This window comes from Heptranchias perlo, chromosome 12 (assembly GCF_035084215.1).
Source record: "Heptranchias perlo isolate sHepPer1 chromosome 12, sHepPer1.hap1, whole genome shotgun sequence".
NCBI classification, from domain to species: domain Eukaryota; kingdom Metazoa; phylum Chordata; class Chondrichthyes; order Hexanchiformes; family Hexanchidae; genus Heptranchias; species Heptranchias perlo.
Genome location: NC_090336.1, coordinates 28,916,497 through 28,939,823, shown reverse-complemented (window position 1 = coordinate 28,939,823; position 23,327 = coordinate 28,916,497). Strand labels below are relative to the sequence as shown.

Here is a 23,327-nt window from a genome sequence, read left to right as displayed (position 1 = left end):
ATAAGGGGTAGGCCACTTAGGACTGAGATGAGGAGAAATTTCTTCACCCAGAGGGTGGTGAATCTTTGGAATTCTCTACCCCAGTGGGCTGTGGTGGCTCAGTCATTGAGTACATTCAAAACAGAGATCAATAGATTTCTAGATATTAAAGGCATCAAGGGATATGGGGATGATGCAGGAAAATGGTGTTGAGGTAGAAGATCAGCCATGATTTTGTTGAATGGCGGAGCAGGCTCGAGGGTCTGGATGACCTACTCCTGCTCCTATTTCTTATGTTCTTAACTGGCCTAGGCCCTAAACAGCCTTTCTCAGCAGAGCATGTCAATTACCGAGAACATGCATTTTCTTGTTGTTCCCTTTCTGGAGAGGCAGTTGGGAGCTAGACCTCTGACACCTAGAAGGACTTGATGTGGGAATAGGATACATCAGAAGAGTTTTGGATAGGCGAGGCCATTCAAGAGAGGATAATAATAGGTGAATCTAGACATGACAGAGGCATTGATGAGGATTTCAGCAGTAGATGGGCTGATGCAGGGTCGGTGGCAGGTGATGTCCTACCAGTGGAGTCTGTGCCTTCAGCTTTTCTTTTGTTTCCTCAAAATCGTGAAGCAAGGTAGTAGAGGAAGAAACTCCAGGTCCTTCCCCATCTGGCAGCTTCAACTGAAACTAGTGCAACCCACCTCTTTCACTCTCACTTGCACTCACCGGCCAAGACAGAATCACTGGGGATCAGCAAGATAATATAGATGAGGAAATGTCAATGGGTGAGTCACTGACTACAAGGAAACCAGAAGCTGAATGTGTGGATCTGGAGCCTGATGTTGCTGAGTGGAGGCCAAGGAAATGTTAATGCCTGGCTACTGCGCATGCGGACAAAGATCTCAGGGGTCCTGCCATGAAACAAAGGATGGTCGCACAGCATCAGTCACAGGCTGCAGCACTGTGCAACCTCTCAGCAGATGTACAGCAGCTGACTGGCATGGTGACAGAGTACAATGCCATCTTCTGCAACACCATCAGAAAGCAATTTACTTCAATGGAGTGCATGTTGGAGGGAGCAATATCAACAATAATGAGGCATTTAGATCAGTGAGTATCTATGGAAGGATTGATGACTGACCTTCAGACTTTGAGGAACCATATGGAGAGCCGATGGTTGTTGGGTCCTGAACTCTCCAGAGCAACAACGGGGAGGACTTACAGCATATCTGTACACTTTCTGTCAGGGTTTTAGGGATACTAGCGCTTCCATTAGGTCTGTTCTCCTGTAGGTGGTGGGACACTAGTATTCTGTTTCCAGTTAAGGTGGGCCTGCTGATGGATCTGCTTTCCCTCAGTACAGCTGCATTTCAGAGATCTCTAGACAATATCCCCAGCTGGAAAAATTAGAGCAGAACCAGGCTCAGGTTGAGCCAATATCAAATACAGAGTGTGTCGCAGGCCCATGTTTGGACTCAGCGACCCTGAATGAAGGGCCACCTCTGTCCCAAGAGGCTCATGATCTTTCTGAGGTGCCGTCCACATCTCATACCCTTGGCTCTCAGGTTGAACTGAGAAGTGATATTAGAATAGGGCTTAGGAAAAATAGGAAATTCACCAGGGGTTTGCACAGTGAAGAGTGATTATAAATAATGTACATGACTTTTTCATCCATTTGGGAAATGGTTCATGTTCTTTTGTGACTTTTGGAAGACAATAAACGTGATGTTATATTTTGTACTGTTACCACTCACTCTATTCTCCACTCACTGCTACATTCAAAGAGATATGAGGGTAGATTGTTGTCTTTATAGCCTAAGAGTTGAGCATTGACGGCACAGTGCAGAAAGGAAAATTGGACAGGGAACACCGCATCGGACCCGCCCAACTTTTCTTCAATTTAAATGAACAAAAAGAAAATCAGGCAAGCTCTGTAACTAATGTGCGATGCTCCTCACCCAATTTTTCTTTCTGCATTGCACCCAGACGATACTAAATACCCAGCCGATAAAAACAAAAATCTACTCCATGGATGGAATTAATATGAAAGCAGATTGGGAAACACTGCGATTCTCTATGAAAGAAAGTGTGTGTTGACGAGCAGTAATTTATACTTCAGTAAAGGAGTCCTGAACAAGCTGTAGTCGCACCGCTCTAGCTGCTGTGGCTGTTAGTTCACCTGCTCTTCCTGTGGCTGATATTCAATCTTCATGGTGTCACCATCTGCATATCCACCCTCTTCTGGTATGTCAAGCTGAAAGCCTTTCTGAATTGTGAACAGACTATCACAATTTGTGATACCATGTTAGGATACCATGCTAGCAGCATACTGAATACCCCCACCTTGAGCTCTCCAAGCATTGCTTTGAGGATTCCTTTTGCTTGCTCAATGCGAATTTTTGTTCTTATGTGAACTTAATTGTATTACCCTTCTGTTGCATGGTAGTCCTTTATAGTGGTGTCATGGTCCATGGAAAGAGAGGGTAGCCTTTATCTTCAAGGAGCCATCCTGAGACTTGCCCTTCATTTTGAAAGGTAGCAGGAATGCTGGACTGCCTGAGCATAAATGCATCGTGACAGCAGCCAGCATGCTTGGCCTTCATGTGAAGGAACTGGTGCCTGGAATCACAAACTAGTTGAACACTTAGGTAGTGAAATCCCTTTCTAGAATCATAGAAGTTTACAACATGGAAACAGGCACTTCAGCCCAACATGTCCATGTCGCCCAGTTTATACCACTAAGCTAGTCCCAATTGCCTGCACTTGGCCCATATCCCTCTATACCCATCTTACCCATGTAACTGTCCAAATGCTTTTTAAAAGACAACATTGTACCCGCCTCTACTACTGCCTCTGGCAGCTCGTTCCAGACACTCACCACCCTTTGAGCGAAAAAATTGCCCCTCTGGACCCTTTTGTATCTCTCCCCTCTCACCTTAAATCTATGTCCCCTCGTTATAGACTCCCCTACCTTTGGGAAAAGATTTTGACAATCTACCTTATCTATGCCCCTCATTATTTTATAGACTTCTATAAGATCACCCCGAAACCTCCTACTCTCCAGGGAAAAAAGTCTCAGTCTCTCCAACCTCTCCCTATAAGTCAAATCATCAAGTCCCGGTAGCATCCTAGTAAATCTTTTCTGCACTCTTTCTAGTTTAATAATATCCTTTCTATAATAGGGTGACCAGAACTGTACACAGTATTCCAAGTGTGGCCTTACTAATGTCTTGTACAACTTCAAGAAGACATCCCAACTCCTGCATTCAATGTTCTGACCAATGAAACCAAGCATGCTGAATGCCTTCTTCACCACCCTATCCACCTGTGACTCCACTTTCAAGGAGCTATGAACCTGTACTCCTAGATCTCTTTGTTCTATAACTCTCCCCAATGCCCTACCATTAACGGAGTAGGTCCTGGCCCGATTCGATCTCCCAAAATGCATCACCTCACATTTATCTAAATTAAACTCCATCTGCCATTCATCGGCCCACTGGCCCAATTTATCAAGATCCCATTGCAATCCTAGATAACCTTCTTCACTGTCCACAATGCCACCAATCTTGGTGTCATCTGCAAACTTACTAACCGTGCCTCCTAAATTCTCATCCAAATCATTAATATAAATAACAAATAACAGCGGACCCAGCACCGATCCCTGAGGCACACCGCTGGTCACAGGCCTCCAGTTTGAAAAACAACCCTCTACAACCACCCTCTGTCTTCTGCCGTCAATCCAATTTTGTATCCAAATGGCTACCTCACCTTGGATCCCGTGAGATTTAACCTTATGTAACAACCTACCATGCGATACCTTGTCAAAGGCTTTGCTAAAGTCCATGTAGACCACGTCTACTGCACAGCCCTCATCTATCTTCTTGGTTACCCCTTCAAAAAACTCAATCAAATTTGTGAGACATGATTTTCCTCTCACAAAACCATGCTGACTGTTCCTAATCAGTCCCTGCCTCTCCAAATGCCCGTAGATCCTGTCTCTCAGAATACCCTCTAACAACTTACCCACTACAGATGTCAGGCTCACCGGTCTGTAGTTCACAGGCTTTTCCCTGCCACCCTTCTTGAACAAAGGCACAACATTTGCTACCCTCCAATCTTCAGGCACGGGGACCCGCAATTTCCTCCCTAACCTCCCATAACGTCCTGGGATACATTTCATCAGGTCCCGGAGATTTATCTACCTTGATGCGCGTTAAGACTTCCAGCACCTCCCTCTCTGTAATATGTACACTCCTCAAGACATCACTATTTATTTCCCCAAGTTCCCTAACATCCATGCCTTTCTCAACCGTAAATACCGATGTGAAATATTCATTTTGGATCTCACCCATCTCTTGTTGATCCGCACATAGATGACCTTGTTGATCCTTAAGAGGCCCTACTCTCTCCCTAGTTACTCTTTTGCCCTTTATGTATTTGTAGAAGCTCTTTAGGTTCTCCTTTGCCTTATCTGCCAAAGCAATCTCATGTCCCCTTTTTGCCCTCCTGATTTCTCTCTTAACTCTACTCCTGCAATCTCTATACTCTTCAAGGGATCCACTTGATCCCAGCTGTCTATGCATGTCATATGCCTCCTTTCTGTTGATGAAATGATGAGGGTTGTCAGTTGGGGCACATATAGCCACCTGAGCGCGGACAATAGTACTTAAAACCCTGGGAAGCCCTACCACTCTGTGAAAATTGACAGCTTGCTTGTACATTTGCCTCCATGCAATATTAAACTTGATAAAGTTGGCAGCCACATCAAACACGGTATTAATGATATACCTTATGCTAGTACGGATTGTAAACTAACTAATATGGTAGAAATCACCAGTTGCATCTTGAAATGAGCCAGTGACATAACAATTTAAGGCTGTAGTCATCTTCTCTGTAGAAGTAAGTGTGGATCTAACTCCAGATCTGGGCATTAGTTCTGGCTGCAATGAAGAGCAGAGCTCCTGAAGGACTTCAGAATTGAATTGAAGCCTTCTGTGGTATAACCTCAGAGACAGATTCAAGGAGGAGAATCTAGGTCTGCATACCCTGTGGCAGGGTACCTGCAGGAGTCTCTTTTTTTTCCACTGGGACCCCATTCTGTAGCCTTCAAACAATTTGAGCCAAAATCCCCAGGCTCAGAATATACTCCAGGAGGACCTAGCTTTCCAGCTGAGGCCTTCAGATCAACAAGGGTAGAAAGAAAGATGCAGTGAAAGTAAAATTATACTAAAAAATGTTTTCCTGCCAAACAACTTATGCAAATCTCCACTTGCACCTTTAACTAGTGGCCCTCTGGCAGGTTTGTGCTTCATACAGGTGCATATTAGAAAGGTGGAGTTCAGGGCAGAGATCATGAGATTTAGGATGGGTGATGTTGTCCCATCCTAAAACCATCATTTGCATACTTGGACTACTTATTGGATGGGACCTTCTGCTTATTGGGTGGGAGACAATTCGGGACATATTATACACAGGGTGAAAACCTGACGGAATGGGATTCTGTTCCAAATTCTTGCCGCTCATATAAAATCTGTTACAATTATGCCCTTCCTGTCCCCACAAATGTCAAGGCCACATACACACACCTCAGTAAACATCAATCCTAAATTAATCAATGGTCTACAGAGCTGACTTCATCTCTTGATCAATAAATCTGTAGGATAACTCTGCCAAAAATAAAATTACACATAATCTGTTAAAATTCACTGCAGTAACTTTTACAAGGGTGCTAATATCCTTCACCTTGATGTTATCAATGGACTGGTTCTGTAAATTTAATTCCCTATACAACATCAAATTAAGTTCATGATGGGCAGTTACCTGGATGCCACTCAGATATTTCTGGATGAAGCAATAAGCCACAGCAAGAGGATTAGGTAGCACATTATTAATAGCTAACATTAATAAGAATTGACAGAATAAGAAAAATGCCATTTCAACCTGAGCTTATATTGCTTTACCTGAAGGCTCGTATTGTTATCAGACCCTCCACAGTCTCAGAAAAATGGGACAGCAGGGGAAGCTGTGTGCTGTCGTCCAATTGCTGGAGGTCCCTGCAGCAATACAGTAAATAGGAGAATGATGAAAATTCTATTGACGTGTTAAAATCTTATCACACAGCTTCATTGACATGGTGGGCATTCTATTTCACCTGTGCTAGAATATATTCTGATAAATGTAAGCTCTGGAGGAGCCCCCAGGAGCAATAGGATTGTTAATTGCTAACTTGAAAATCTGCATTATATGAAGTGTGCACATGTCGGAATAGAATATCCAGTTCATTCCATCAATAAGGAAGAATTCAGAATTTAACAGTGATAATGTCATGAGTTATGAATTTCTTACTTCTGATCCGATAAATATGGTATTCTGTTATTTCCCTCTCTTTATTTTGCTTATTCAACAGATATGCAGATAATTGGTTTTAAATGTTTACACATTTAGTTTTAATGAGGTTTATTAGAAATTTGAGGGTGTTTTAATTTTCTTTATGATCCTTGAACTGCATCTCACCTCTCTCAACCTTGAAAATCCTCATAATAGGGTTCAAGCATTAAAGTTGCTGAGCCATTCACCCCAAAAATCATGAAATTAGTGTGATAATTTTGTTCCATGTCTCCAAACAAAGACAAAGAAAGAACAGGTTAGCAACAACAACTACTTGCATTTATATAGTGCCTTTAACATAGAAAAATGTCCCAAGGCAATTTAACACACTGATCTCATTTGAATTGTGCACAAGTTATAAGCATGGTACTAAGAAGGTGAGGAGTCTAAATATAGCAGGCTTGGCATCAGACAAAGTGCTAAAAATCCCCCAGCTCTGATGTTATTATGCGACTTGATGAATCATGTTGCATTAAAATGTTTTTATTGGAATTGTGTGATGCAGTTGGTTAAATAACATTGGACACCTTTCACCTGTGAACCTGGCTTCAAATCCAGCCCAGACTAATGAGATGAAAGCCTCTTTTCTGGTGGCTGTAAAGGTGCCATGTAAAATGAGTTAGAGTAGTCCTAATCGAATTCCTAATGAGCATGGGTCCACAGCATAAAACTGCCCCCAATTGGTAATCTCACTCAGAAAGGCCAGAGGATGGCTGGTGTGGGAAATGGAAAAATGCCACACTGGTGCAGTAGAAAGTGCTCTGGGGCTAGGGGGTAAGATACATTGTTGGGGCAGAGTAGAGGGAATTTGACTCTGCACCGAGCTATGCTATACCTGACCTGGGAGTGCTTGATGCAGACACTGGGTGTCTGAAACAAAAGTTCCATTCCCCAACGCTAATATCCTTCACCTTGATGTTATCAATGGACTGATTCTATAAATTTAACTCCCTACACTGCATCAAATTCAGTTCCTGATGGGCAGTTACCTGGATGCCACTCTGAAGTATTTCTGGATGAAGTAATAAGCCACAGCGAGAGGAACAAGTGCAATGAGAAACACAGGGGTCACAAACGAGATCACAGCCAAGGCAGAGACACATAGCAGAGTTGATCGACTGAGACACTCCAGGGTGGCAGGAATGTGCTGAAAATAAACACACCAATACCATCAATCCGTTCAAACTAAAATCACACTGCATTAGAGAAGCAACCATGCCTAAAAACTTGGGGGACAATCAGGAGACCAGAGAAGGAAGAAGGGAAGAAAGAGAAAAACATAACCAATGCCAAAAAAAGTTTGTCGGGACAACACATTCCCCCAGTGATTGCACCTTTGCAACATCAAAAGTCTTTTCTTTTCAGTGGAGTTAGAATTGTGCTCCAATTTCCGAGTTTATATGTAAGTTAGGGTACGTCTGTACCACAGATGGATAACAACCTTCGTATCATACGCAAATGGAGGAGAATCACACAAATTGACTAGGGAATAAAAAGGGTCCCCGTCAGCATTCTGAACTTAAAAACAATACACAACTGGAGTACTTAATAGGTTGGACATCTTAGGAATGCAGAAAAACCATATAGTCTCCAAGTGCTAAAGGTCAGAATGTCACCATCAGCACCCATCCTTAAAAATCAATCGATCAAAAAAAATTATCACTCAAAGAGTGATGTTGGAATCATTGAGGGTTCAGGAGCCTGCCCATGACAAGGAACCGAACATACATGGTTGGTATTGAAAGATGACTGTGTCGCTCTGTTACCATCAGATTAGTTTCCTCATACAGTTATAGCATCAATTACTCAAATCTATAATGTGGAGATGCCGGTGATGGACTGGGGTTGACAATTGTAAACAATTTTACAACACCAAGTTATAGTCCAGCAATTTTATTTTAAATTCACAAGCTTTCGGAGGCTACCTCCTTCCTCATTTTCACATCGTTCACCTGAGGAAGGAGGTAGCCTCCGAAAGCTTGTGAATTTAAAATAAAATTGCTGGACTATAACTTGGTGTTGTAAAATTGTTTACAATTGTCAAATCTATAACACCTCTCCCATGATGTTAGCAGCACTCAAAATTTAAACAAAAATATTTTTCAAATATTTTGAAAACTGGACAAAAAAAGATGTGAATTGCAATTTATAGGCAACCGAAGGGGGCATTCCTATCTTCAAATTCCTTATCCCATACAAGGATAAGGCTATCTAGCTGATGGCATACACACGGCTACTGCAGTGGCAGATGCTGAGGTCGATGGTATCTTGCTGGCTCCAGGACAGTAACTGAGCCTTTATAATGTCACCCTTGCAGCCTCTGCAGCACCACACACACACTTGGCCTTCCACCCCCCCCTTCTACATCTCCTTCAGCCTGAGGGGGTTGTGCTCATTCTTTCTTACCTTCTACGATCCTTTCCTGCAGATTCACCACAGCAATAGGGCCTCAGCTGCAGAATGATGCTGAGGAAGAGGAGGAGAAGTCAGGGCCTTTTACCCCCTCATCTCGTATGGAGATGATGATGAAGGGGAGGAATACCAGCCCAGGTTACATTTCCACCTGAGTCAATCCGGCCTATCTACCTCTGCCTAAACCCCTTCAAGTTACCGCCTGCAACACTTGATTGGCCTTTATTGCAAGGGGATTGGTGTACAAGAGTAAGGAGGTCTTGCTGCAATTGTACAGGGCTTTGGTGAGACCACACCTGGAGTTCCATGTACAGTTTTGGTCTCCTTACCTAAGGAAGGATATACTTGCCTTGGAGGCGGTACAACAAAGTTTCATTAGATTGATTCCTGGGATGAGAGAGTTGTCCTACGAGGAGAAATTGAGTAGAATGGGCCTATACTCTATGGAGTTTAGAAGAATGAGAGGTGATCTCATTGAAACATATAAGATTCTGAGAGGGCTTGACAGGGTAGATGCTGAGAGTTTCCCCCGACTGGAAGTCTAGAACTACGGGGCATAGTCTCAGGATAAGGAGTTGGCTATTTAGGACTGAGATGAGGAGAAATTTCTTTACTCAGAGGGTTGTGAATCTTTGGAATTCTCTACCCCAGAGGGCTGTGGCTGCTCAGTCATTGAGTATATTCAAGGCACAGACCGATAGATTTTTGGAGTCTAAGGCAATCAAGGGATATGGGGATCGGGCGGGAAAGTGGAGTTGAGGTCGAAGATCAGCCATGATCTTATTGAACGGCGAAGCAGACTCAAGGGGCCGTATGGCCTACTCCTCCTCCTAGTTCTTATTCCTCTCTCCCGGGCACCAGCTCAGAGGCTCAGAATTGTGGTACGCAGAATTCATGGGCAATCACCTGAAAGGGAGGTTTGAGTAACACCATACCTGCGTGCAGGGTCTGAGGACAACCTCCGAGGATGTGCGGCAACTGACAGGAGTGACAGCTCTCCTTTGTGACAACATCTCGGAAGCTTTCTGCTCCAGGCAGACACCAATACAGCAAATGGCAGCTGCATTGCACTCTGCAGCAGACTCCCAGATAAGAAGCAGTCAGAGCCTCCACCTCCATGGTAGCACAGACTGCAGCTCTGGAGCCAAAAGGGAACAGATGGCCCACAGCATGGATTGCTCAATGAGGCCGCAGATCCAGAGCTCAGTGGAAAGATGGTGGCTGAAATCCAGCGGCCTGATACTGCCTTCAGTACTGCACTAGTGTCAGCCTAGATTGTGTGGATTTGACAACACACAGCCTGCTGGTTCATATGTGAGTGCTACCAACTGAGCTGATCAAATGGCATCATGCTTCAAAGTTTTTTTTCTGACTGAGAGCCAGATATTTACAAGTACCTTTCAATTTGCAAACTTTCCTCACTAAACAGCAATTAAACTTTGATTGACTTCAGGCAGTGTTTTCTTACAGCAATCAGACTTTTTGGTCAGTTTAACACAATTCCACTGTATAAACAGGATAATACCATGTTCCCGACATGGTATGCTTGAAAAGCATATCACTTGAATTACCATGGGATATTTGCTAGTGTACTACGTGGAACATAGACATTTGGATAAGAGATATTCAGAATTATAATATATTCACTTTCAGCAGCTGGGAGATAAATCTCGAGTCTTCCATGGTCTAAAGGTATCAGAAATGGTAAAGTATCCTAGTATTGCTGTGTCAAGGACACACCACCTGAACCAAAAAAAAACATTTTGGAGAATTCAAATCAAATCTGAGAAACACTCTGATGCCCTGATATCTCAACAATGTCACGGATAATACTGTGCAGTACAGATTTTAACAGTTTGGAAACATAAGGACGAACCAAATAACCGATGGAAGACCTGCATTATGTAACTTATAATTAAATTGCTGGTCCATGCAATTAAAAACATACTGTAGAATTTCATTGAGGACACAAAGAACATCTTTCAAAGAGCTGCAGTGTGGAAGTTGATTCTTAAGTTAAAAGAATCCAGAAGAGAGCTGCCGCTCTTCAGTTGAATGCTGAAGAATGGCTACACCACTAATGTCTCCATTCTACTGTCCAAATCTTTGCAGATCTTCCTGTATACATCTTTACATCAATCCCTAAATACTGCACTCTGTTACTAGGTGGTAACTGCCTGATTTTTCACCCCTACCTGCTGGAGTTACATGAAGGTGCTGGTGTAACTCCAGCAAATTAGCCCAATAGGGGGCTCATGGAAATCCACAAAAGTATCTTACCTGGTCAATGACATTAGTGTCTGCAGAAAATCTATTCAGGATGTTCCCTAGAGGGGTAGTATCAAAGAACCTAAAGGAAAGAAATATACCGATAAGGAACTTGCACTGAACTTTTAGAGGTGATGGTTTACTTTGCATTTTGTGGTGTCCCACTTTGTTCCCTTGGCTTGCCCATGAGACTCAGTTCTACTACAACACTCACTTTGCATTTATTTGCAGTAATCTCTGGTGGTTAATCAGCAGTGTATTTAAGTCAGCAATTAGTTTTCAATAATGTTTAAATTTCACATTGTTAAACAGGTATCCGCAACTCTCATGGCCTGAAAATGAAACATTTCTGTATAATTTCCCTTATTACTTCTAGCTTCCTAATTTTTTACTTGTGGTCCCTGGTACCTGAAGTCTACACTACAGTGAATTACTTGCTTGGATCAATTTTGTTGATTCCTTTCATGATTAGGGTTGCCATTTCAATTTTTGAAATTGCTACTAGTTGCCACTTGTAACCAGTTGTGTAGTGGCCAGTTTTTTGTTTAAAGGTCTGAAATTCTGAGAAGAGATAATAGACTCTAATTTATCTGTCTGCTGGGACTTGTCAATGATCTGTATCAAAAGACAGCTCAGCAGATCCAAATCCAGAAAATTCCTGGTTCCCTAGGCTGGCTATTTTCTTCACGTTTTGGCGCCCTCACTTTGGTTGAAATAAACACTAGTAATCACAGTAATAAAGCTACTCAAATGTCAGGAGCAGCTTTTTAGGCAATTTTAACCTAACCCGCCCGGTGGGAAGCTGAAGTCAATGGAAAGTAAAATTGGGCAGCATGTAAAACGGGCTGCCAATTTGATCGCGTCAGTTTCCCGACGGGTGGGTTAAGTTTTTAAACACAATTTAAAAAGGTAGTCCAGTACCTCATTGGTGCCAGGATGATCTTGTTGAGCAAACTTTTGTGGAGTTCCTTGGTCACTTTGAGGCCTGTCCATTCCACAGCGATAGAGGTAACCAAGCAAAGGACAATCCCAAGGCAGCAGAGAATGCTGAACACTATCGTGTAGGAGGAATGATTGAAGCGACAGTCCTGGGGCAGTAAATATAAAGTAATAGCAATGTGCAAGGATATAATGCTGACCAGCAGAAAATAAAAATAATAAAGTCTGTTTCCTTCAGGTGAGTTCAATGGATTTTCTGTGTATTACTAAGAAAGCCCTGTAAACTGCATACCTGTAAGGAAGTCCTCCCAATTTTCTTTCGATTTAAATTAATGGAAGGAAAATTGGAAAGGCTCCATTCCAGGCTGCAATTTTGCATGCCTGATTTTCTTGACTGCGCTCTGCCCAGACAATGTTTAACACCCGGATGGTAAAGATGAAAATGTACCCCTATGTACCTGTCAGGCTATTTGTCCCATACGGTGATGCTCAGTCATGTAGCATCATTTCTCCAAAGGTTTCTTAAATTTCTTTTATTTCAATTAATGGTATTGAACACTTTAATGTCACTTTAGATTAATGAATCACTTGTAGCCTTTTGTTATGTAACAAAAAATTGAACAAAAATTTATGAACAAGAATTGTCTTTGACGCTCATGAATATTGCCTGCAACTTGACGCTTTGGGTCCCAGTCGGTGAATGATTTATCTATGCATTTGGACTTCTAATATGTCAGTCAGTAGACTTCCAATGAAGAAGCACCAAAGTGGCTAGGATTTTTATTTTCCATTGAAATAGCATTTTAAGAGAAAAACAATAGGCAGGTAATTCTGTAATTGGTCATTTAATAATCTATCCTTCATATAGACAGGTTAAAAAAAGCATTGAATGTCAGAATGTGCAATGGATGTAGTAAAACACAGAGCTGATTCTACAGTCCAATTGCAACTTTTTGAAAGGGGTTTAATTGTAAATGTAAGTACGTCAATGATGTATATCACTGTTACGTTTTTAATTTTTAGTGGATTTATTTTTCAGACCATCCATATTTGTCTAGCTGTTTCCTGGAACCCCGTGTTCAACCATTTGAATAGATTGGAACGTGAAGTGCCAAAGGCTACAAGTATGGTGCAAGAAGTACACATAACACACTGATACAGTCAGAGGAGAGGGGTTTTCTTCTGAGGTCAGGGTTAAGGCATATTGTTAGGGCAGAGTAAAAAGAGCTATACTCTGCATCCAACTCTTACCATACTTGACCTAGAGGTGCTCAATGATGAATCTGGGGTTAAGTTGTGCAAACATTTTCTACTCCCAGTACTGACATCCCTCACATTGTGAAGCACAAAAATCAAAGAGAAAAAAAGTCACTTGAAAATCAATGAGCCAAACTCAGTATACAAACTCTCAAAGTAGTTCAGTGGGAAGGACTCTAACTATTTGTTACAACTGTACCAGGGAACGTAGAAACGTGAGTAGGCCATTCAGCCCCTCGAGCCTGTTCTGCCATTCAATTAGATCTTGGCTGATCTGTAACTTAACTCCATCTACCCGCCTTGGTTCCATAACCCTTAATACCCTTGCCTAACAATAATCTATCAAACTCAGTTTTGAAATTTTCAATTAACCTAGCCTCAACAGTTTTTTGGGGAAGAGAGTTCCAGATTTCCAATACCCTTTGCATGAAGAAGTGCTTCCAGACATCACCCCTGAAAGGCCTAGCTCTAATTTTAAGGTTATGCCCCTTTGTTCTGGACTCTCCCACCAGAGGAAATAGTTTCTCTCTATCTACCCTATCAAATCCTATAATCATCTTAAACACTTCAATTAGATCACGCGCCCATTGACTCCCCTGCTGAGATCCCGTCACCATGATAAAATTATGCCCTTAGTTGTTTAATATGAAGCAGATATCCCTCACTCATAAAGTAAATTTGTTTTGAGTAAAACATAGATTAGTTTGTCTCACTCTCGCTAGCTTACGTAGCATTGAAACTGTAGCTGCTGGCCAGAATGACTTTGATTGGAATCGAAAATCAGGCTCTGAGTAAAACAGGTGGCCGATCCATTACCGCCCAGTGGTATAAGTGAAAATTCACCTTTTAGTTAATTCTACCTGGCAACTTAACAGGAGCAAGTTACTTTCCAGTCTTGGTCTCCTTATCTTGAGTCTTTCATTGCTTTTTCTCTCTGTTCCCCAATTCTTTGCAACATCTTTCTTCTCCCCATCTAACTCCTGATCTTAACCAATGGTGTATATTTTTCCATTTTAATATTCACTTCCTCTGGTTAAAGTCGGTTTTACAGTTTTTCTGAGAGTGGAAATTCCAATTACTGATTACTGAATAGTTGTAATGTTCCAACTGAAGTATTCAAATGATACTATTATACCACTGGTTGTATCTACAAACAGCAATGCAGAGCTAGCAGATTCAAAGCTATATTGTTAGCTCCGTATTGCTTACTAGGTTAAGCAAAGTTGTATTCTGTACTTGTAACCATGCAGAGCTCTGCTAACCGATATCCAAATATCTAAACCTTTAATGATGACAAAGAGTCTACAGGATAGTCAGCTCTTTGTTAACATTGAAAAGTTTAGAAATGAAACTTAATAAGTTCCCAGGCCATCCAACAAATGTGAGATGTTTGTCAGAAGTCTATTTAGCATCAGTCCACTGACTTCACCTGCTAGTTACATTACAATTGTTGTAAGAATACTGTGTGAAAGCCAAGCTGATTGAGTCAAGCACTGCAATATATCTGGGGGTCCAGAATCAAATACATTGCAGTGTTTCTTCCATTAGAGTTTTGAAGCCAGCTAAACATCAAATCCTTCTCACAATCTTGGCAGCAAAATTGGGTGTGATAAAGCCTTCTATACTTCATTGTATAATAGTATCATAGTAGGTACAGCACAGGAGAAGGCCATTCGGCCCATCATGCCTGTGCCGACTCTTTGAAAGAGCTATTCGATTAGTCCCATTCCCCTGCTCTTCCCTCATAGTCCTGTAAATTATTTCCCTTCAAGTATTTATCCAATTCCCTTTTGAAAGTTACTACTGAATCTGCTTCCACCACCCTTTCAGGCAGTGCATTCCAGATCATTGCAACTCGCTGTGTAAAAAAATGTTTCCTCATGTCACCTCTGGCTCTTTTGCCGATCACCTTAAATCTGTCTCTTCTGGTTACCAACCCTTCTGCCACTGGAAATAGTTTCTCCTTATTTACTCTATCAAAACCACTCATGATTTTGAACACCTCTATCAAATCTCCCCATAACCTTCTCTGCTCTAAGGAGAACAACCCCACCTTCTCCAGTCTCTCCATATAACTAAAGTCCCTCATCCCTGGCACCATTTTAGTGATTTTTTTCTGCACCCTCTCTAAGGCCTTGACATCCTTCCTAAAGTGTGGTGCCCAGAATTGAACATATTACTCCAGCTAAGGCCTAACAAGTGTTTTATAAAGGTTTAGCATAACTTCCTTGCTTTTGTACTCTAAGCCTCTATTAATAAAGCCCAGGATCCCATATGCTTTTTTAACAGCCTTCTCAACTTGTCCTGCCACCTTCAAAGATCTGTGTATGTGCACCCCCGGGTCTCTCTGTTCCTGCACCCCCTTTAAAATTGTACCATTTAGTTTATATTGCCTCTCCTCATTCTTTCTACCAAAATGCATCACTTCACACTTCTCTGCGTTAAATTTGATCTGCCATGTGTCTGCCCATTTCACCAGTCTGTCTATGTCCTCCTGAAGTCTGTTACTATCCTCCACATTGTTTACTACATTTCTGAGTTTTGTGCTTTCTGCAAACTTTAAAATTATATCCTCTATACTGCAAGAAAAGGCGAATAAGTTAAAAAACGATGAAATATGAAATTAACTGTAGACGGGTTAAAGAAACTAAGATTAAGCAGCCAAACCAGGAGTGTGCAAAAAAACCATGAACCAGCAGCCATTACCCCTGCTGAAAAGAAGGGGTGTGAAGGCACCAGAAATCAGCAGGCCATCAACTCACTGGAAGAAAGAATGCAGGCACACAATGGGTCAGCCACCTGGGGAAACATTAAAACAGGAATGTGGTTGTGTATCAAAAACCTGCAATGGAGACAGCGAAGATCAGCTTATCACAGGTTTAGAGGGAACACCCCACTTCCTGGCCAAATCAGCTGCAAGACAGTACGTGTGGGACTGGGCATGCCCCAGGCAGGAAACAGTGTATAAAGACTGACCCATAGCTACCAGAAGCACAGTTGGAATATTGAAAAGATCAGATACTTCCAGAGGACATGAATGCTGGCAAAATGACCTAACCCTGTGTGGTCCTAAAAGGGGAGATGTAACGGAAGCAGACGTAGCAAGGAATATAGAAGTGCCACTCGCGACGGCTCTCCAGTACTAGACGGTAATATATTTCCAGTCTGGGGTTGTTAGTTATCGCTCGATGATGTGTGTATCATTTGCTGTTTGTGAACAAGAAAGCCTCAATTCTTTACCAATACGGTGTCGGGTCAAATTGATTAAAAGGAACTACCATACCTCATTACGGGATTCCAACAGTACCCAAGTCCAGGCCATTAATATATATCAAAAAAAGCAGTGGTCCTAATACTAACCCCTGGGAACACCACTGTATACTTCCCTCCAGTCTGAAAACAACCGTTCACCACTACTATCTGCTTTCTGTCCCCTAGCCAATTTTGTAGAGGAGTGGCTCAAAAGTTCTGAATGGAAGCTAGCAGTTTTTACCTGGATCAGAGAACAGTTTCTTTTTTCTGCTTCAATCTTAACTTGAATAGCATCCGAGGTCCATTTTGCTAGCCAGTAGTCAGTTGCCACCATCACTGTGTGCTTGAAGAGTTGCGAGAAGATCAGCAGGGGCAGCAAAAGGCAACCTGCAGAGCTCAGGTACTTTCCGCAGGCGTGCCATGGCATCTTCGCTCTCTGGAGCAGGACAGAGGAAAGGTTGTCCTCATCGTCACTTTCAATAACATCTTCTGTAACAAATATACAAATGAGGCCATAAGAACAGCAACCTAATACAATAATTTTTCCCTTCATATTTACTGCAATGCCTGTAAGCTAACAGCCAAGAGAGTGAATAGGTTCCAAACTCCTCTCCCTGAAAGGTATACACACGTACACACACACGCACACAGTTGCTCTTCTGAACTTTCCTCTCTTGTTCCTCCTTACAACATTTTACATACTCTTCATATATCCTGCATCCTCACTGTGTTGAAATCAAGACTCATCACATCATCTCCTATTCTCTCATTCTTTCCTAGGTCCTCAGAACTCCTTACCCTCCCTCAGTTTTCATTTTCTCCTACAATCTTCAGGCTTTTAAAACCCCAACCTAGTGTCACCTGACTACCACTTCTTCATTTATTTACTCTCTCCTATTCTTTTCTACCTTGATGGTGATGCTGCATTTTACTCTTAGCCCTTACTTAGGATTCCCAATAAAAAAGGATTCTGAAGTTTTAGTGGTTTTGTATTAAGGGATGCAATTATAAAATATTTTTCCATTGTGCCATTTTAAAATTATTTTTGTGTGGCCAGATAGTAGAAAGTATTCTCTATGCTGTTATGCGATTGCTACATTGCTACAGGACAAGGAACAGCAGGCACATGGGAACAACACCACCTGCACGTTCCCCTCCAAGTCACACACCATCCCGACTTGGAAATATATCGCCGTTCCTTCATCGTCGCTGGGTCAAAATCCTGGAACTCCCTTCCTAACAGCACTGTGGGAGAACCTTCACCACATGGACTGCAGCGGTTCAGGAAGGCGGCTCACCACCACCTTCTCAAGGGCAATTGGGGATGGGCAATAAATGCTGGCCTCGCCAGCGACGCCCACATCCCATGAATGAATAAAAAAAAACATTTGCTCACTCAATGGTGTGTGCTATGATCTGCTCAGACCTTCTGATTTCCTGTCTTCAGAGAGAGTAGCTCTAGAAGACATTTTCCTCCATGCAACTTGATGATAGAATCATAAGCAATTAATCTTATTCAAAAGGCTATATATATCTGGATGATGAATTAGTGAATATCTATTATTATTTTCCTGTTGCATTCAACTCAATCTGGTGTGTATAACATTGATCTACAGTAAAGAAAATGATGGAGCCTAACATATGCGAATCTGGGTTATGCAGCAAGAAAATTATTCCGTTGGATTTTCAAATAGAGATAGTTATTTTGCAGTTGGTGACACAATTCTAAAAAGTAATGTATTGATTAATTTTAACCCATCAGATGATGTTGGCAAATCATTTAATGATGATGTTTTTACATTGTTTGGCCTCTTGTAACAAGCCTCAATTGCCTTCCTCTCCTACATTCTAATTCTTACATATATCTCCCATATAAATTTTATTAAAGTAGGACATTTTCAGCCTAATTATCTGTTCTAGCATGGGACGCATATTTAGGTGCTCATTAAAGTAAAGGATGTCTGTGCTGGGGAATGGAACACTTTCCCACTTCAGTACTCAGCATCAGAATAAAGAACTTTCAAGTCAAATAGATCACAAGTTTGATACAGTGTAAAGCTCCTTTGCTCTCTTCCAACGACATGCCCAACAAAGAGCACCAGTGTGACACTTGCATTTCCTACAGCAGCCATGTTTGTGGTCTCTCTCCGGGTGGGACTAATTTAAAAATAGCACAGAGTTACAGGCAATTTTGAATGCTGGGCTATGACCATTAGGTACTGAGTTGAGACTGCCCAAATGCATTTCACTTAACAGTATGGGTGGATTCAAACCCAGATCTGAGGTCAAAAGTCAGTCCTCATGATGACATTTCTATTTGAAATTCAGGTTTAATACCAAAAAAAAACAAGATGCAAGAATAGATCATTTAGCCCATCAAGCTTGCTCTTTCCATAGACCATGTGCAATCTACCCTATCATCCATTCTACCCCACTTTTTTTTTCTTCTGAGGGAAAATTCTGCGAAATTCTCTCTGTCTTAATAAACACACAGAAACCTAGAATTTCTATCCAGGCCCACATCTGCCCAATTCAATACTGACCATCTGCCCTTCACAGATAACACCATGCCCCAGTACAGGAACCACTGTGTCCTGAAGGAGTAGTCAAACAGCTCAACCATATTTCCATCTAAAATATTTAAATCTTTTCCTGACCAAATATTCATCCAGTTTCATATACCCACTGTTATGAGAGGAAAAAATGCCTTCTAAAATCTAATCTTACATGAGGCGTGTTAATTTAAACTTATGTCCTCTAGTTCTGCATTCACAGTCCAAGGCTGAAAGTCTCCATTATCCATACCCCTCAAAAAACTTGAATCATTTCCCCTTCAACTTTCCTTTTCCTAAAGGAAACATGTTCATTCTTGCAGGTCTCTCCTCCTGAGTCCTGGGGTCATTCTTGTTTCCTCTTTGAGCTCTCTCTAACCCATTAATATATTTTTAATAATATAGTACCAAAAATATGGCTACTGGTCGATTTCATTGCTCCATATGTACATTTTTGGGTAAATGGTTGAAACCTCAAGCTGCACAAGGAAAGTGGTCGTAGAGGATTGTTTTTTATGCACTTTCCATATAATTCCTTGCCTCACATATATTTATATGTATGTAAGTTGTGCTACATAGGACAGCAGCTAATTTTATGCAGAATTCTGAACATTATTTAATTGTTACAAATCAGCCATACGTTCATCTTCAGCCTCTTGCAATGTTTTGAGGAGTGCCTCCCGGGAGTACATTGCTCTCCGCAGGTTCTTCCGTTCCAATGTAGTCTTGCTTTCAGCTACAGTCTCCTGTAGAGCAAAGTGACAATTTTACCTTTTTCACACTCAATGTGAGAGAACAGAAAAAAAGCAGAATTTCAAATAATAGCGAAACTGGGATTCAAAACCAGCCCCATAGAATGAGATTTCAGTGCTGTACAGCTACTGGGCATCTAGCACTCTGTGTTGAAAAATATGTTTAAATGTTGTACATTGGATCACCACTGAAAAAATACAATTCTCTTTTAGCTTGTGACAAAATGAATCATGTTTGTTTATATTATATTATGGTCTTGGTTTCTTTCTTTTTGTCACTGTACATATAAGGTTAAAACCTTAGGATCAGTCACAAAAAATGGCCCAAACTTGTTTTGATACAATAATCTTGATGAGACGATGGGCTCGATTTTACCAGGCCTGCAGGTTTCCGGCGGGTTGGGTTTCGGGAGCGTGGTCAACACGCTCGGCGAAATTAGTGGGTTGCCCGCGCGATCGTAGCAGGCAACACACTAATAGGAATCAATTACCTGCTCCTCCGGGGTCCACGCTGCTGGTCTGCGCGTCGGGCGGGCTGCGCATGCGCAGTACGATCTGTCAGCTGGAGGCTCTCTAGTTAAAGGGGCAGTCCTCCACTGACAGATGCTGCAACCAATGGAACAAATTTCAGCATGGAGCAGCCCAGGGGGAAGGCTGCTCCCAGTTTAATGATGCCTCACCTCAGGTATCATCAGATGGGGTGAGGAGGAGGGCGAAGACAGAGATCTTCCACCCGGCGGGCGGGAGGAAGCGGCCAGCCTCTGCCACCAAGAAGGCCTGGCTCGAGGTGGCAGAGGGGGTCACCTGCGCAACCAACATATCGCCCACCTGCATACAGTGCAGGAGGCGCTGCAATGACCTCAGTAGGTCAGCCACAGTGAGAACACGAAGTCTATCCCCTACACTCCATCTGCCACAACACTGCCCCAACCCCACATCTCCTTCGGCACCGCCAACACTACTCTGTCACATCACCCCTCATACCCACTCAAACCCCATCCTCATCTTACCTCCACCTACTCACCTCGCCAGTACTCATCCTGCCACTAACACGCGACCCAATCCTCATACAATCTCATGGCTCTATCCCATACTCACCCTCTCGTGCATCTCCCTCACGGCCAGCCTCACTCAACCTGCCACCACCTGTGCTGCAGCCACAGGGCATGCATCACATATGTGCAGTAGGCAGCGTAAGGCAAATGTTTCGTGAGCATGAAGGGGGTGCACAAGGGTGTCGGAGGGTTTGCCATGGGTGTTACCTATATTGAATTTCAGAGCAACAAACAGCACACATTATATTGGCACCACCACTGCCATGTCTCCGCGAATCCTGTCTGTTGTGTCCAATAATGCCCGCTCCTGGGTATCACTATGAGGACCCACCACTGATGCCACCCATCGTGTTACTGCAGAGTAGGTGCAGGTGTATTTGCAGGGCTCTTCCGCGCAGACGACTGAGAGACATCCGAGGTGTAGCCGGCTGCACCCTGGAAGGATGCGGAGGAGAAGTTGTGGAGGGCAGTGGTGACTTTGACAGCGACAGGTAAGCAGTTGGTGCTGGGGCCAGCCAGGAGCCGCTCGGCATGAAAGAGCCTGCAGATCTCCACGACTACATGTCGAGCGAATCTGCGCCTCCGTGTGCACTGCTGCTCGGAGAGGTCCGGGGAGCTGCGCCTTGGTCTGTGGACCCTGTGGCGAGGGTAGTGCCCTCTGCGATGCGTCTCTCTCTGCAGTAGCCCTCCCTCCTGCTGTGCAGGTGGGCGTGCAACAACACCGTGTTGGGGGGCTCCACGTCTCTGCGGCGGACCGCGTGGACTGCGAGGCTCCTGGGGCTGGTCATGCTGTTCGTCCTCCGAGGGTGTCCACGCACCACCCATCTGGCAGGTGTTGGTCTGAGGGGTTGTGCAGGGTAGGTGGGTGGTTCCTCGGACTGGGGCTGCAGTTTCGTGTCGGTCTGTCCTCTGGCTTGGCGGGGGGTGGTGGGGGGCAGGGGTTGCCCTATGTGACGCAGTGGCCTCCTGCGTGGGTGAGGGCTCTCCCCCGTGGGGTGCACCTTGGCACCTGCCACAGGCTGCTGCCTGCAACACGCCTGGTTGGAGAGAGACTGTTTCCCCCAGTGTGGGAAACACTCTGCGATGCAGGTGAAATCCCACACTTCCTCTTTTGACAGCTGATTCAGCTCATTAACTGACCTCAACAATCAAGGTAAGTACTCTCAAGTGGAACCTCGCTGGCTTTAATTGCCTGCGGGATTCCCACCAGCGGGGGCCACGCACGCAGCCCCGCACGTCATCGGGGAACCCGGAAGTGGTCGGGATCGCGGCGCGATCCGGTCACGTGACCTCATATCGGGATTTTCGGGGCCCCCCCGCTGGAAACCCGCAGGAAACCCAACCCTAAAATCGAGCCCGATATGTCTGGTCAGTTATCCCAGGAAAAGGCTAGACTATTCAATTGAAATATCAGCGTCATTTGGGTTTTGTTCATATATATATTTGATACACACCTTTTCTTGAGTTCAAAGGACACATATTCAAATTTACTTTGTACTGGTCATTTAAAAAAAAAATATTTCTCAGATTCATATTGGGCATTCTGTCTGAAGCCATCATAGTGAGAAAGATAGATCAAAGAGACTCCATGAATGACTAACAAAAAACCACAATGCAAAGGTTCAGGGACCTTATGTTCAATCCAGGTTACATTATAGTTTGGCACGGTATAAGCAAGTATTTAATATTTTTCTATTCTCTGAAGAGGGAAAGTAAATCTACAGTAAATCTATAGTATCTATAGTGTGTAATTGCTTTTGTCCACTGATCCATTTCCTGCTTTGGTACGTGGCATCACTTTATGCCAAAATAATCCCACTATAGTAAAGCTTCTAATATGCACGTACTTCACCATTCATTGCTGCTCAATTATAATTTGACCACTGATTAATTCAATAATATTTTCTTGATCTAGTGAACTATTTCCTAACAACATTTAGTACAAGTAAATCTTTGTGTCTGAGAAGATTGAAGAACCTTTTCTAGTTCCTGATCCTGCCTGTTCATTAGTGTTTTCCAAAGTTCGAAGAGTTCAGGATCAGAATTCTGGATATCCTTGAGGGTCCCCTCTCTCTGAATAGTACCATCTTTCATAGCTATAATCTGTGGAAATACAAATCACATTGAAGAAAACATACACTATAGAAATGCTGCAAATGGTAAGTATTATTGAGCGTTATGAAATATATTATATGACCTCCTAAACATAATAAATAGTAAATGGCACAAGCATCCTGATTCAGGAACAAAGTTGACAGGGTCATGGAATAGGACTTGCAAAGTAAACCTTTCAAAATGAGATGATTTATTGTCATTTGAAAATGTTGGATTGCTGAAGCATCATATCTAAACAGGATATAAATTGGATCAAGATAATTTCTAAGTGTGTTTTGTATGCCCCCTCAATAGAACAATAAAATGAACTGTTTCTGCAGTGTTGTGAAGTTTTGAGTGGGCTAAGTTCCTGAAATACC

At 42.8% G+C, this 23,327-nt stretch overlaps 1 protein-coding gene across 4 annotated transcripts in view; it reads right to left on the bottom strand.

The window, feature by feature from the left end:
- Positions 1-23,327, bottom strand: part of abcc8 (ATP-binding cassette, sub-family C (CFTR/MRP), member 8) — a 200,913-nt gene that overhangs the window by 35,202 nt on the left and 142,384 nt on the right. For all 4 annotated transcript variants that reach the window (XM_067993856.1, XM_067993858.1, XM_067993859.1 and 1 more), the window contains 7 exons: positions 22,831-22,956; positions 19,687-19,792; positions 16,736-16,983; positions 11,968-12,134; positions 11,059-11,128; positions 7,356-7,513; positions 5,940-6,032 (listed from right to left, as the gene is read on the bottom strand). In XM_067993856.1, coding sequence (XP_067849957.1) covers positions 5,940-6,032; positions 7,356-7,513; positions 11,059-11,128; positions 11,968-12,134; positions 16,736-16,983; positions 19,687-19,792; positions 22,831-22,956 — 968 coding nt within the window. The remainder of the gene's footprint in view (positions 1-5,939; positions 6,033-7,355; positions 7,514-11,058; positions 11,129-11,967; positions 12,135-16,735; positions 16,984-19,686; positions 19,793-22,830; positions 22,957-23,327) is intronic.